This window comes from Hoplias malabaricus, chromosome X2 (genome assembly GCF_029633855.1).
Source record: "Hoplias malabaricus isolate fHopMal1 chromosome X2, fHopMal1.hap1, whole genome shotgun sequence".
Classification (NCBI taxonomy): Eukaryota; Metazoa; Chordata; class Actinopteri; order Characiformes; family Erythrinidae; genus Hoplias; species Hoplias malabaricus.
Window position 1 is genome coordinate 40484084 of NC_089819.1, and position 17461 is coordinate 40501544.

The 17461-nt window shown below is 38.9% G+C and overlaps 1 protein-coding gene across 1 annotated transcript in view; it reads right to left on the reverse strand.

Annotated features, from left to right (window-relative positions):
- Positions 1-17461, reverse strand: part of LOC136676436 (contactin-associated protein-like 5) — a 105329-nt gene that overhangs the window by 52496 nt on the left and 35372 nt on the right. The window contains exons 4-7 of the mRNA XM_066653462.1: positions 12794-12941; positions 4637-4840; positions 3707-3891; positions 2657-2800 (exon numbers count right to left, since the gene is read on the reverse strand). Of these exons, the coding sequence (XP_066509559.1) occupies positions 2657-2800; positions 3707-3891; positions 4637-4840; positions 12794-12941 (681 nt within the window). The remainder of the gene's footprint in view (positions 1-2656; positions 2801-3706; positions 3892-4636; positions 4841-12793; positions 12942-17461) is intronic.

The following is a 17461-nucleotide window of genomic DNA, read 5'->3' on the forward strand; positions in this document are numbered from 1 at the left end:
CCTACCAACGTGTGTTTTTGGACTGTGGGAGGAAACCGGAGCACCCGGAGGAAACCCACGCAGACACGAGGAGAACACACCAACTCCTCACAGACAGTCACCCGGAGCAGGAATCGAACCCACAACCTCCACGCCCCTGGAGCTGTGTGACTGTGACACTACCTGCTGCGCCACTGTGCCGCCCAATTGTTGAAATACGCATTTAAATTAAATAAATTCTGGAGTGACACTTGAAGGGTTAATTGTTTGACTTAAAATATGGCAGATAGGAATTGCAGATATAATATTTTTCCTGTTCTTTAGTTTTCAGCTGCAGCTGCCTTTCCAGCGACAATGCAATGGCAGAGTCCACAAAGAACTAATTAAAACGCATTTGTAATTTTGGAGAAGTCTTTTGGGTCACACTCCTACAACTGACATTCTTAAAATTACACCTTTCTTACAATTGTTTGTAAATCACTAAGATAAATCGTTATTGGAAAATGCACCCCAGGTTGGTAGGTGGACTGGCTGTGTGACGCTGTCCTCACAGTGAGTGAGTGTGTGAGTGTGATCTCCAGGGATGCTGCAGGCCTGCACCGTCATAAACAAGCTAGTTTAATAATAAATAATGGCTAATGGTGGCTGTTGAACTTTAGACTCTGAGTCTTTGGGCTTTTTGGGCTCCTATAACATTTTGTTCTCATTTGCTCTGCTTGCGGATGGATTTGTTGTGGCCTAGTCACCACCACCACTGAGAACCCCGCTGTAAAACAGATGATTTTATACAAAGCAACTGAAAGATCCAGGAAAGGAAAGACTTGCTCTTTCTTTCCTCACACAGACAGTCCTTTCACAGCCAAGCAAATAAATTCTGTGTGTTTCTCACTGACAGGTTTTCAGCTCTGGGCTCCATGGAGGCCAGTCCAAAGTTGAATGTCAGAGCCTGGGTGAGTGCAGGTCTCCACGGTAACTATATGTCCAATAGCAGTGGTGCATACAGTGAGTTGAAAGTTAATTCAGACAGCCAGCAAGAGAGCATTCAATGCATTTAATGCAATTCAATGTTTAATGGATTATTTTTAATTAAAGGACTTGACTTAAGAACATACATGCTCTCTACTTATAAAGTGATCACAAAGCCACAGAGAGAGAGAGTGTGTGTGTGTGTGTGGGTGGGGGGGGGGGGCAGGGATGACACATACCTGCAGAGGAGTGCAGGAGTACATGATTTTAGTCCTCTAGGGAATTCAGTGTAAATTATTGCAAATAATATATATATGGTTCTCTTTGTGTCTTTGTGTCTAAGTGAGTTTCCCCTGGGGGCTTGAGTTTCTTCCCACAATCCAAACATACACATTGGTACGTGGATTGGCCACTCAAATGTGTCCGGGTCAGATATGAGCAAATAAACACTGTGATTAAAAGTGATGGTACCACATTAAAATAAGATTACAATTACATGGTTTATAAATTATTTATTACATGTTTATTAATTAGGTTGTAAACACTTTAAAGGACATTAATAACCATTTGTAACACAGGGATAGAAAGGAAAACAGTGACCTGAGAATGTGATTTTAGTCATTTCACATGTTAAAGTACACCACATTTTCACTGATGTATAAAAAGACACTCTGTATGTGGTTAATTCATTAAATGGTTAAACTTATCAACAAATATGTGATGAAGCCAACAAACTTAATGCTGACTGATGGACAAGGTAAGATCTGAGGTTTAACAATGTAGATTGATAAGGGTTGGCAAACAACAGGTCACCATTGCCCTTTCTAGCTATGTGTTATAACTGATTATTAATGACTACTAATGTATTAACATCATAATTAATAATTATTAGTATTAGAATTTGAAACAACTTATAAACCTTTATAAGTGTAGTCTTATTCTAAAGTGTTACCAAAGTGTTTAACCACTTCAAGTGATGTGATTATTTGCAATTAATTTTTTTTCAAAGGCCATTTACACCTCTAGTAGATAACCTTCAAATAAAGTGCTGTCAAACAAGGACACACCTTCAAGATGACGGGTATTCTGTCATCTCTAATTTTTCAGTTTCAGCAGGAAAACCACACACTGATGGCAGATCTAAGGACTTTTGAATTTCTCATCTCTTTTTCCCTGGTACGGCTGAGGCAGAAGCAGTCTTTGTAATCTCTCAGTCGTGAAATATCCGGCCATTATCTGATCCGCAGTCGTTCTCTCAGGACTCGGACCCCTGCTATGATCATTGCCTCAAACGGAGGGTCTATGCCTCGACGCCTCACACTAATTGGGCTCCAAAGGCCCCTGAGGGCCCCATCCATTAGCCACATGGGCACTAGCACTGCGTAATTGAGAGAGAAGAAGAAAAGCAGGGGGAAGATTACACTTTTCTGTCGTTAAAACCCACAGGAAGCTGGCAAAAAATGTCCGGTATCTGGAGGAAATCCCTGCTGACGAGTCTGATTAAGAGCCCAGTGATCAGACCCTGGGTCCATGGGGTGTCATTAACAGTGGGAATAGAGGGTGCGAGCAACTCAGAATGGACATTTTTTCCCCATTATATGAGTCCTTTAATGCTACTACAGTGGATATATTGATATTTATATCTATAGAAATAGGAAAGTATATCTCAGCACTTTGGGAAAGAGCTCATTAGCATATCATATCTACTCACCACACTGTAGATCTGGGGTTTCTTGCGCTTGGCCAGGTCAATGATGTTGACCCCATTGTAGTAGAGGTTCTCCATGCATCCATGAAAGTTCTTCCGCAGAAACGTTCCCGGTTTTCCAGGCAGAGGGATTCCTCCAAAGCTGAGCTTTGTAAATCCAAGAGGGCAAAGAGCTTTCAGAACACGTGTATGATTTTTTACACATTATGGGCTTGATCTATCAATAAAAATCTGCGACCATTCACAAGTTCTAGGCATAATTCTCAAATGTTGATCAAAAAAGTATGTGATGTGCTATGCACCCTGTAGTATATTACAATCTATCAGATTGACTAACTAGATCATATTATAAAATGATTGTATCATTTTAACACAACAGTACATTTTAAATTATAAAGAAAATCATAGATGTAATAACTGAGGGAGGAGAAAAGCATATCACCCCCTACCCTTCCTGTAGTGTATTACAATCAGTTAGAACTTTTTTTTTGCTTATATTGTGCCCTATAGTTCATTATTTTTTGAAAACATAGCACAAACATGCACATCGACAAGTCATTTCCTCATAATCTCCATTGGTGTCTTTGCTCAATCATCATTGTATCACCTAATATTTAATATAAGAAATATAATAATTCATTCATTCATTCATTCGTTATCTGTAACCGCTTATTCAGTTCAGGGTCGCGGTGGGTCCAGAGCCTACCTGGAATCATTGGGCGCAAGGCAGGAATACACTCTGGAGGGGGCGCCAGTCCTTCACAGGGCAACACAGACACACACACACACACATTCACTCACACACACGGACACTTTTGAGTCGCCAATCCACCTACCAACGTGTGTTTTTGGATTGTGGGAGGAAATCGAAGCACCTGGAGGAAACCCACGCGCACACGGGGAGAACACACCAACTCCTCACAGACAGTCACCCGGAGCAGGAATCGAACCCACAACCTCCAGGTCCCTGGAGCTGTGTGACACTAACCTGCTGTGCCACCGTGCCGCCCAAATATAATAATAAATAATAATAATATAATATAAGAAGCTCACCTCGTAATCAACCTCCAGCGAGTCATCCACCCCTCCTGTCCGAATGTGTCGGGACAGTCTGTCCACTGTAAAGTTGATGTGTTTATTAAAGCGCTCTATCAAAACAGAGTGCCAGTGATGGTCATCCAGCAGAGTCCCGAGAGACACGGATAGTGGACCACTATTGCGGTGGACTTTAGCATCATCTACAGAGAAGATAATCAAATGCAAAAAAAGAAAGAAAATAAATAAATAAAGAAAGAAAAGGAGTGAAAGAATGACAAAAGTTAAAGACTTGTTGATTAAAGCAGTGCTATCTGAGGGATTGAAGGTCAGCTGTGATTCCAGCTACAAAAAGCACATATTACATTGACAACAGTTTGTCATAATATTTCTTGATTAAAACATGACAACAAAATGTATATTCTTTTGTATTGTATATATTTTTAATGCAGTGTTGTCTGTTGGATAGAAGGTCAGTTGATGAAATTATGCAGAGTGCAGTGTCAAATCATTCAGTTGAAAGGTTATTCTTAAAATATTGGTCATTTAATTAATTACTGATGATTTTTTAAGGGTTGGTGAGCTTCAACTTATCTTCACTTATAAAATAAAAAATATAAAAAATAAAGGGCCAACTGATTTTTTTTGGAATGTCCTGCAGCCTATATTTACTGTAAGCAATAAAGGTGATAATATGATACGGTAAATATTTTGTTTCTGGAGTGTTATTCCTTAAATACAGGCCAAAGTGAATTCATGGGTCATTGCTGCCTGTTTTAATGTGGACATCACACCGTGTCCTGACTTTATTGTGGGCTGAGACCTAATGAACTAATGACAAATTCACCTGTACAGTACATGCATTGTATATTACCACTACAGCCACAGTGTTTGGGACATCCCCCCCGAAACCACTGAAATCTTCTATATGGTGAAGTGTGTACTGACCAAGGTTGATGTGTAGTGCCAGTTTTCCTCTGTGCAGCTCCAGAGTGATATAATCCCCCCGCTGACCCTCACCATGGACCAGGACCCCGTCTGCTTGTCGACTCTTGAACTGCACCGAGATTACGTCCTTCACGGTGCTCATGGACTTCTGATTAAACCGATACAGCAGAGAACTCCGGCCATCAAAATCTGCCACATCTGACTCTGTGACACAACAATCAGCACAACACACACACACACACTTCAGCATAGACTCACATAAACCAATTTACAATCCACATGCATCAACCTATGTGTTCAAACATTTGTGGACAGTTTTATTACATTGCATGTCCAGTGTTCCAGAAGTTGGAACATTGCTTTGAGGATCTGATGGCATTACTGAGGTACTGATGTTATTGTCAATGGTTTAAATAAGCTTTGGATGCTAAATAATCTGTAAGTTAATGGATGGAGCTCCAACACTGCAGTGGACTTCAGAGAGAGAGAGAGAGAGAGAGAGAGAGAGAGAGAGAGAGAGAAAGAAACAGAGAGAGAGAGTTTTCAGTGGATAGTAAGGATTGAAATGAGAGAGAAAGAGAATGAATGCGAGTGATTGTGTGTGTGTGAGAGAGGGAGAGAGAGAGAGACAGAGAGAGAGATGGGGAGAGTGATAAATAAAGAGAAAGGGAGAGACTGATTGTCAGCAGCTAGATGAGACTGTCAGAGAGGAAGTGAGAGAGAGAGTGAATGAGAGAAAGTGTGTGTGTGTGTTTGTGTGTATGCATGTGACTACAGAGGACATTAGTGTGAGAGTATTGAGGGGCACCTGTCTGCAGAGCCATTAGTTGATGACCCGCACTTGAATTCACAGGTTACAAAACTAATCAGCTAAGCACAACATCTGTACAACAGCAGGACCCCATCACCCTCCAGCTCAGTAAACACCACAGACCCCAGAGGAGTGCTACGGGACCACTCTGCTGATAATTAAGCTAAGGTCAGGGATAAAGCTGAGGAAATATTGCCCTTCCAGGATACACCATCAAACTAAAAGCAAAGTCAAACAAGGGGGGGGATTAACACTAGGCTTTTAGGTTTAGGATTACAAGAAGACCAGGACGAAAGGATTAAAACAAGATCACAAAGCAAGAAAATAGGTACAGGATTACAGGTAAACAGAACTATAGGGCTAAAATAAGAACAGGAAATCAGCGCTAGAGTAAGACCAAGACTACAGGACAACAGCAAGAAAAAGGATTATAGTCGGAACAGGACTACAGTCAGAGCAGGAATACTGTCAGAATGGGATTACTGTCAGAACCGGACTACAACCAGAACATAATTAATGGAAAATAGGACAACAAACACAACAGGACTATAGTTAGAACAGTCAGAACAGAACTACAGTCAGAACATGACTACAGTTTGAACAGAACTACAGCCAGTATATGACTACAGTCAGAACAGAACTACAGTCAGAATATGACTACAGTCAGAATATGACTACAGTCAGAACATAACTACAGTCAGAATATGACTACAGTCAGGACAGGACTACAGTCAGAACAGAACTACAGTCAGAATATGACTACTGTCAGAATAGAACTACAGTCAGAACAGAACTACAGTCAGAATATGACTACAGTCAGAACATAACTACAGTCAGAATATGACTACAGTCAGGACAGGACTACAGTCAGAACAGAACTACAGTCAGAATATGACTACAGTCAGAACAGGACAACAGTCAGAATATGACTACAGTCAGAACAGAACTACAGTCAGAATATCACTACTGTCAGAATAGAACTACAGTCAGAACATGACTACACTCAGAACAGAACTACAGCCAGTATATGACTACAGTCAGAACAGAACTACAGTCAGAATATGACTACAGTCAGGACAGGACTACAGTCAGAATATGATTACTGTCAGAACAGAACTACAGTCAGAACAGAACTACAGTCAAAATAGAACTACAGTCAGAACATGACTACAGTCAGAACAGAAGTACAGCCAGTATATGACTACTGTCAGAACAGGACTACAGTCAGAATATGACTACAGTCAGAACAGAACTACAGTCAGGACATGACTACAGTCAGAACAGAACTACAGTCAGGATATGATTACAGTCAGAACAGAACTACAGTCAGGACATGACTACAGTCAGAACAGAACTACAGTCAGAACAAGACAACAGTCAGAACAGAACTACAGTCAGGACAAAACTACAATTAGAACAGGATTACTGTCAGAATGGAACTACAGTCAGAACAGGACTATGGTAAAAATAGGACTACAGTCAGAACATGACTACAGTCAGAACAGCACTACACTCAGAATATGACTACAGTCAGAACAGGAATATGGTAAAATATGACTACAGTCAGAACAGGACTACAGGCAGAATATGACTACAGTCAGAACAGAATAACACTCAGAATATGACTACAGTCAGAACAGAATAACACTCAGAATATGACTACAGTCAGAACATAGACTATAGGCAGTGTATGGATACAGTTAGAACAGGACTACAGTCAGAACATGACTACAGGCAGAACAAGACTACAATTAGAACGGAACTACAGTCAGAACAGGACTACAATCAGAATGGAACTACAGTCAGAACAGGACTATGGTAAAATAGGACTACAAACAGAACAGGAGTACAGTCAGAACAGGACTACAATCAGAACAGGTATACGGTAAAATATGACTACAAACAGAACAGGACTACAGTCAGAACAGGACTATGGTAAAATAGACCTGCAGTAAGCCCAGAACAATAGAAGTCCACTCTTTAATATAAAACATCAACACCTTCTTTCTACATATGGCTAAATGAAAGTTTCAGTCTGTGTAAATGAGCTGTGTGAGTGTCCCCCTTCATAAAGAGACACAGGTCCTGGTCTGGCTGGCGTCCTCGCTTCTGCTTGACGGGAAACCTGTTGTCAAAGGTATTTGTGGACACTCCGTGTTCTGCTTAATTCAATTCAGACGCTTTCACCATGCCAGGGCAGCAGAGGCCAATCCGTCACTTCCAGGACTCCCCTGCCTCCAAATTGAATCAGTGCTCTCAGGAGCTACTTATTTTCAAACATTAGCCATTTTAACAACCTTTACACACAAACAAACACACACACTCACACACACACACACACACACACACACACACACACACAAACACTAGCAACCTCAGCTTTGTGGAAAGTTAAAAAGTGTTTTAACAATAATATTACATAAATATAATTTAAATTGAAAAGTGCAGAAGTGTTCACCAGGCGTGTTGAGCTGATGTTATAGAATCAGTAGTTGGTGTGCTCCTCCAAGCGTGTTGAGAATGGGCAGTAAACCTGCGAAAAACATAGCTAACAGATTGAGAAAGACTAAATTGTGGAGAAAATATTTTTCTCACTTTTTGGTCCCTGGTACATGGTTCATTTTCCACTACAACATCTCTCCCTAACGTAGCCCGTGACGTTGCAAAACACTGTCTAGTGGGAGCTGCAGGCTTTGGAAACCACAACCAGAGCAGTGGTAACATTAAGCCTTGTTGACTCTTGTATTTGTGTGTTGTTGTTGTTTAATGGTGGATAGGGTAGATAGGGTAAGACTGTTCCTTATTGCACTGTGTGGCTTTCACTGGAGTCTTTCATCAGGCACCAATCCAAGGACCTCTAAAAAATTTACAGCGTAATTTCATGAGCAGTAGTTGTCAGAAAAAAAAAAACTAAACAAAAAAGTAATTTCTATTGCATCTTTGAAGACAGATGCAAAGCTTGCAAAGTTTACAAGGTCAGCACTCTGAAAGGTTTATACGTCATGCTTTAGTCCTTATTTGGCTCGCTTGGAACCAGGCAGGGACTAAAACAGAACCCGGTTCCACAGATACCAAATTTGCCTAATGGTGCTCCAAAATAACCAAGTTGAGTAAATGGCATTCAGTGAAAATGCTTCAGACAGCTAAGTGCAATGTTTGTTCCATCAGCTCCACACACTGGAAGGAGAGCACTAACTGTTGATTCAGTTCATTCAGCTCAACACACTTGGGGGAGAACCTTCTAGACCTGTCCTCCAAATTCAGCCAGTGTTTTCTGGAGCTGTTTGCTTTGAAACATCAGCCATTTTAACATCCACGTGCTTGCACACACATACATACACAAACAGATGTACACACATACACACACTAATGCTGCACTGAGCTTGGCCTTGACAGACTGCTGAAAATAGCTCAGTCCAGGCGTGTCAGCCTCTGATAAATGTTTTTCTTGGCATAAATAGGGCGGAGCACTATTGTCACTTATTAAAAACTCCTGCAAGGTGACAAGCAAAGAAACAGGGCTGAAAGATCTCTAGCTTGCAGCTTGTCAACACACACACACACACAATAGGTCCTAATTCTCAATAAAAGACTAGGACAGTTTTAAAGGCTAGAGTCAGAGCAGCATAAAGAAGACGAGGCGAGGCCTGGGACTGTACAAAAGGTCAGAGTTTATCTGTTCATCTAAACTGCAGTCACTAGCAGCAAAAAAGAGGCAAGGGGTGGGAGGGGGGGGGGCACACATCCACCACTGCGGCGTCACCTTCCTATGACCTTAATCCATTCTTCACAATCCATCACCATCTCTCCACCTCTCTTTCTCCAGCAATTACTTACTGACCCAGCTGTGAGAGTAAAAAAATGGTCCACAGTCAAATTTACAGAAGTGTTAAAAAAAAAAAAAACTCATGCTAAAATCAGTGAGAAAAATCCTATTTTTTATTGATTGATTGATTAATTCATTGGCTCCCTCACTCACATAGATACATAGATACTCACTAATGTTAGGGACTGGTCCAGAACGAGTTGCAATTCATCACCCACTTATAGCCACTTTCATTCATTCATTCATTATCTGTAACCGCTTATCCAATTCAGGGTCGTGGCGGGTCCAGAGCCTACCTGGAATCATTGACTTATAGCCACTTATATATATATATATATTTATATTTTTATTTTTATATTTATATTTATATAGGAATATTTATATTCTTATAGGAACCTAGGGACAAAATGCTATTCAATGGTCACTCATTCACTCACATTTAGGAACTGATCCATAAGAATGTGCTATTCAATGCTCACATTATTCACAGACACAAACTAAGGTCATTTTTAATGGACTAATAGGAATGATTCACCATCTCTGTCCCTTAACACACTCTCTTTTTCTCTTTCTATCTCATTGACGTCATCCATTGTTTTCTCAGCTCTTCAGTCGCTGAGTCTCTGACAGACGTGTCTCACTGTTTTTGAGTGTTGTTTCGTGACCTCAGAAGTGTACGAATGTTCTCAGCACCTACATAAAGCCGTTGCACTGAGAAGCCATTAAGCTTAATGAATGCATCGTTAAACGGGTGATTATGAATGTAATTAAAGGCCATCAATTCATATCCCTCCGGCTCGCTGAATACAAAGAGCCAAGAGGAGGAAGCTAATTGAGTGCTAACAAAGTGCTAGCACAGTGCTAACAGCTTGGTCAGCACTGGCTTATCATGTTTGATCATTGCAGTAAACCGAGCTGCCCTTCGCCCTCCTCATCCTCGCAGGATTAATGTCAGAGAGCCAATAAACATCAGAGTGCAAGGTCAGAAAGTAGAACTCCACAGGAACTAAAACACAGCTAGCATACATTGCTAACACTGCTGGGCTACATATAGTAGCACTGGGGCTGCATAGAGTATTCAGGTTTCATTCTATTGAATCTATTAATCTTATTCACTTAGTATTCTCCTCCAAGCGTGTTTAGCTGATGAAATAGAATTAGCAGTTAGTGTTCTCCTCCAAGCGTGTTTAGCTGATGTAACAGATTTAGCTATTAGTGTTCTCCTCCAAGTTTGTTTAGCTGTTGTGACAGATGCTTTTTCTGTAAATGTCATGAAAATACAGAAAATGGGAAAATACAGAAAACTTGTTACACCAGTTGGTTCCCTTCCTCCAGCCTGCCCATTGCACTCTTGCTTATTGTTTGCTGAAGGAAATGGACCTCTGCAAGGTCAGTGGCTGCCATGTCTCATATTTGTCAAAATTTAATGTTCTTAGTCGTTCTAGATGGTCAGTTTACTTAATGTGTCTTTACCAATCTGATCTGTTTATATCCATCTGCTTTCATCAGAGTGTCACTGCTGGATACCTTGGACTAAAAACAGCAGTGTATTAAGTCAGGGGTAAAAAGATAAGCAATAAATATATTGTGTTGTTGATGTTAATAATGAATCATGTTGCTGCCTAGCTACACTATCAACTATTTTTGGTACTCTGAGGACAGGACCTCGACAAGATTTCCTGTATGCCATTTCCAGTTGTTAATTCCTAATATTCAATGTGGCGGCAACGCGTGTTTCACTTTTCACAATGAATTTGCAGTTAATTCCCAGTTCGGACAGGATTAAATATCAGTTCTTCAGAGTTTTATTTACTTCCAGATCAGCCCTGTCAGTGCCTTTCTCTCTCCTACTCAGAGGAAGCTCATGGGCTGAATTACCTACTTTTTTACACCACACTCATATGATGAAACCCCAGTTTAAAATCTTAACCTTTTTCATAGTTATTTGCTTCTTTGAGGTTTAGGAGGGCACAGATTCTGCAGTACAGAGTCCAGATTAGCAAAAACATAGGCTTTATTCTTTCTATTACAGGTCAGTGAAACAATACAATGGTTTGGAAGCTGGAATTTTGAAGTGTTAAAAGCTGTATGGATGATAATAGAGTACCATCCAATATTTGGGATGAGTTAGAATGGTGTTTGTGGAGGACAATGTATGCTAAATGCTAATACAGACCCCTAGATCAAAGGAAGCACAGGGAAAGAGCTAGCATATAGATAGTTAACACAGTGTGCAGACTGCTAATGTGAACTCAACTGAAAATTAAAGGATTGGAATAATAGGAATGTGAGACCAGATTGCCCTTTTGCATTGATTTGTCAGATTGGTACTAGATCTAGATCTGGAACTGGTTCTACAGTAGGTGTGTGTTAAAGGTCAGCTTCTACCCAGGGCATTAGCAAGCATGGCAACCTTTATGAATATTTCAGCTTTGATAGAGAAGCATGGGGATCTGGAGTCTCTCAGGGTAATCAATTAATTTCCATTGTTTTCTCAGCAAATGTCACTCTACAGGCGACTAATGAGAGGAAAAAAATATGAATATTTAAACCATATTCGCAGATGTATCCCCACATTCCTCCTGATTTGCAAATTCAGCTGGTTTTAGGTGCTGACACAACTATAATCTACACAAAAAAGCATATAATTGGATATTCTGAAACAGCTGCTCATGAGCTTAATGTTACCATGTGTGATGCAAAAGTCTACCAGATAGTATTTACTACCACTTAATTTCAAGGGCAAAATACCTATAGTTAAATGGTGTTGTGAGATTTGTCAAAGTCAAAATACCATTTAACAACCTCACAACAGAATAACAAAGGCCAACATATTATTTACTTTGCTCATAACACCTTTTACCGATGTTAGAATACCACTTACCAAGCTCAAAACACCATTTACTATGCTCAAAACAATGTTTACCAAAGTCAAATAGCCAATTACCAAGGCCAAAACATCATTTACCAAGCACATAACACCGTATAACTCAGTCAAATGACCAATTACCAAGACCAAATTACCATTTACTAAGTTCACAAGACTACAATCATGGCCAACATAATGTTTACACCATTTACCAAGCTCAAAACACCATTTACCAATCTCCAAGCACCAATTTACCAAGCTCAAAACACCATTTACCAATCTCCAAGCACCAATTTACCAAGCTCAAAACACTATTTACTAAAGTACAAATACCATTTACCAAGCTCAAAACACTATAAACAAATGACGGATTACCAATTATGAAAGACAAAATACAATTCACCAAATGCACAATACGTAAAATATGACCCAGATACCATTTACTAAGGTTACAACAACATGTGCTATGGTTAAGTTACTGCTTTGGTAACCATTTATTATGGAATATCATTTAGCAACATCAAATTAGTATGCACAGATGTTAAATTACTGTTAACAAAAATCAACCCACCATTTACCAAGTGCAAGATGTCAACAATATGCCAAAACAAACAAACAAACAAACAAACAAACAAACAAACCATGACTTACTGTAAGAGCAGCCATAAACCTCCACTCTCAATCCAATCCATCCTTCTGAACTCCAGTCCTGAGGCAGGAACCGTAGGAACCTCGTTCTGATGGAATGGGAAAGTTTATGGTGGACGACTCCATCTGCATTCGAGTTCCCTGGAAAAGTCTGAAACACACAGCAAACAGCAGTGATGAGTGGGATACTGTTAGCCCTCATGTTGACTGTGCTGGAATGTACTGAATATTATTGGTATGTGATGAGGTGGGGCTTTATAGCTCTCAGCCTCACATTTGGTATAGGACATGGTGACCCTAGGCTCATGTGCAGCTGCTCTAGAGCATCCTGTTTCACTTGATTTTTTTTTTTTTATATTATACAAACTGTATACAATTAAAGATCTGTGTTGACATTACAGTTTTTTACAACTACTAACAAACATTTACCAAAAATATACTTTTTCAAAACTAAACACAGCAACACATCTACCTCATACAAATAGCCAAATAGTTCATTTCCTGTTCAAAAGCACATTTCTCTATATACACTAACACTGTTAACACACAGCAAAACTGGTTCAATATCAAATCATTCTTTCAATGATTCAACACTAGGAGATATTCTCTAATCAAGAGGAACATAAAGTCACTGCACAACCACTGTCATAAAATTTACAGTTGATCTCATTACAGAAACAGTATTACATGTAATTTTTTACTCTCCCAGCAAACCACAGACATTATAACATGTGTTGTTTTATTTAATTTGTTGTCATTTAATTTTTACTGTAGTCCACCACATTTGGACTTGTGTGCATACTGTATGGAATGTAGAATAGACAGTGACCATCTAGCAATAAAGGTTTTATTTTATTAGGCACATGAAAGTGTAGCCGAACTGGACCCAAATCTCGCAGTCTGCGAGGTAAAAAGCACAACTTATATTCTCTGCTTTATGGCTCAAGAAGGCATATGTGTGCTCCATATACAGTCAGAAACCGCAGATCCTACCGTTTCTTAAAATAGAGGTGCTGTGAACCTACACTGTCTACGGGCGGAATAAACCGAGTCATTCAGTAAAAACATACTCCCATTATATAATTATAATGTTTCAAAGTTTTTGTAGGAGGTTTCACATCAAATAATATTGGATTAGATCACCAGTTATAAATTAAAAAGCTTAAATAATTCTTTACTGTATGTATTCTAAATAAACAAGTATTACTCCATCATATTTTTAAAAGATAATAATAATAATAATAATAATAATAATAATAATAATAATAATAATAGATACCAATATAAGCAGCTGCCAATGTACCAAAACAATTTGTATTTGTTGGGATGATGTCCAACTAAATGAGTGAAAGTCTGGGCCTGCTGTGATTGGCAGAGTTTTATCAGTCATACATCCCAGAGCTTAGAAAATCAAGGAAAATAAGTCTTATGCTACTCATTTATTTTGTCACAGTAATATGCCATGTAATACATTATCATCAAAAATACTTGTTTTCCACTAACAGACACCCCAGAATACACAGCAAATTCTGTTTGTTGAATGTTAAATCAACACAGTGTAGCACTGTGTTAGCTGTGTAGCAATATGTGCAAAGATATCAGGTATTAGAATATGTATTAGAAGGCTGTACATTGAGAAATATGTAAAAAAAAAAAACAGGCACATGCTAAAATTTTGGTCAAAACATGGCCATTGTAAAGAAAATGTCAAATATCAGTTAACATTTAAACCTCAGGCGATCACATATTTGAGCAGCCAAGGGTCTTTAGAAAAGAAAACAACATATTGGATATGGCTATGTCACATAATTACTGTTTAAATGCAACTGTAAGGGGCACTGGGAAAAAAAACGGAATAGCAAAATCTTATATAGGTCCTAGGGCCTAACTCAAATAAGAGCTACTGTAATCATATACATACTATAATTAGCCTTGTGTAAAAAAACACATATACTAAAAAAGCCACACAAGGGGTAAAAACCAATACACAAAACCGAACGGTCTTATTAATCTGAATGATCTCCAACCTTTGGCCACATATTTTCATTCACATCACATCTGATATTTTCCCTTGCAATGCACCTGGGATAGAAACGCTTGACATGCCTTATCCACCCATGGCAGTCTTCAGCTGAAATGTCTTTGCAGCCAGCATCCATTGCATCCATGAGGGATATTTGGTCATGTGGCTGATGATTGTACACCTTCCACATTCAGGCTGAAAAAAAATCCTCAATGGGGTTGAGGAAAGACGAATCGGGCGGGAGGAAAAGGGACATAATTCTTTAGTGATCTTCAAACCAGTTTGTGATGACATGAGAATGGTGGAATGCTACATTGTCCCATGTAATCACAAATGTCCTTGTGTTCCCCCCAACATGAACACAATTTGAGTTTGTCTGTAAATACTGTAACTCATGTTTCCATGCAGGGTGGCATAGTGTAAAACTACCTATATTACAAGATATAAGAGGTATATAGGATAGACACCTAACCAGGACATATTGGTGCCAGAGTTTCTTAACCCTTTCAATGTTCTTTCAAAAGGATCTGTGTACAACTGATTCATTCAAACTCTATATTTACTCAGAGCACAGGCAATGATTGTCAATGCTTTCCTTATTGTGAAATTCTTGGTTATATCCGGTCATTCTGATCTGAATTTATTTTTATTCCATTGTCAGCAATGGCCATGTCTAAAATGGCTCCTGGTCTTCTCTCAGGAGTTTTCCCCTTCCCCCAGAGGGAGGAAAACATTGCTTGCTTTACAGTAAAGGAACAAAAATACAACATACATATTAGCGGTGGGACTGGTGGCCTGCAGTTACTAAGATGTAGCATCATTAGGGATATACTTGTAAAATGTATTGTTCACCTGTTAGTTTGTTTAAAAGTCCAGATGATGGAAGCCACAGTTGACTGAGGTTAAGCTGCACTCTTTCAACAGCCTCTCTCTGTGATAGACCATTGTTTATCACATGATCTATGATGGTGGCTCTAATTTCATCAGTGACAATAGTTCTTATCCTTCGTTGAACACCACCACACATTCTTACTCCTCTCCCTCTCCCTTGCCCTGGCCCAACTATTCCTCTTCCTTATCCAGACATGTTTTTTCCTTTCCTCTGTCACTCTGTTTGCTCCTGTGCCCACATTGACCAAACTCAGTCCAAACAAGCCACCTTTTTTTTAAGTGTGCATGTCACTGAAAGCACCTGGCTGTGTCTCCAACTGGGATTGGAATCAGCAGTGGTTGGTCTATAAAGAAAACTGTATATTCAAAAATGTGTATTAAAGTAATAGCTTTCCGTCTGCTTTTTTTTGTTTTTTGCAGAACGATACATTTTATACTATACTTAAGGTTTTGAACATTAGGTTTTCATTTTTAACACGCTGTGTGCAAGCAGTTGTAAATAAGTCAAGAAAGATCCAGAATTTTGTTATTGGGTAGCCTTGAATGTACAGAATATGTAAGCATTTTATAAACACCTTTAAAGACTGCATTTTGTGCGAAAACAGTTGTATTAATGGTATAGCCCACAACAGACTTATGTTGCGTTTATTGTGATTTTGAAAATGTGACTACAGATTGGACAAAAGAATGTTAGAAGTTGTAAAAAAACTGTAAATAGAAGGGTGTGTTCAAAGCCTTGGGAATATATAGTGTACATGACCTTTTCTCTTTTGTTTATTGTAGAGTATGGTCCACTGTCTGACCTCCAAACCTAAAACCAGGTGTTCAACTGAATGAAAACAAGGACATGCAGATGTGCCCATGGATTAGTCTCTGGAGTAGAGTGTGTGTTTACATAACTGCCCTGACAGACAGTCCATCTTTAATCTAATCTAAATATAGTGCTTCTCTAGAGGCTGCTGCATCAGCTATGATAATATATACCCACAATATCTGATGATATAAAAATATTATACAGACGTATAAATGAGATTACAAAATCGATTTTAAAATATAGACTGTAGCATAGGGATTCTGTTCTAGATTACAAACTAAGACTGGTCATTGTTTATACTCTAGACTGTATATGAGGTAACAGATTATATTTTGAAAAATAGATTGTAGACTGGATTAGAGTTTAGATTTTAGACGAGATTAGATTATAGAATTGTATACCAGATGGGATACAGACCATAGACCGGGTGTAATTAATTAAAATTCATTACTGCATTAAGATCAGTGCTCTATCCTGCATATTGAAGTAGCCTTGTATTTATAGCAATTTTTTATATAGTTAACAGCTGATTCAAATCAAATTACCATTTCAGTTACATTTCAATATATTTCAAAAATTTATGAATATATATATAACAAACGCTGTCCATAAAAAAGTCAATTTCTCATTTCCTGTAAAATTTACAAATAAAACAATGATTTTGAAAAACAAAAATGCATATGTAAATATAGTCCCTAATGACTTGTAGTTGCAGTTGACTTTACTGCTTTACACAACCAGCAATCTGATTGGTTCTTATTGCTGGAGGGCAGGACTTTATCTGTTAACAGAAAGCTTGGCTCTTAATGCTGAAGGATGGGAATCCATGTTCAGTGTTATGAGAATTTCAACCCGTAATCATTCCCTTATTTTTAAAGTTTCTGGTTTTAACAATACTGCCATCCTGAAAGGGTCCCAAAAGACCATTGGGCTGTTTTTACTG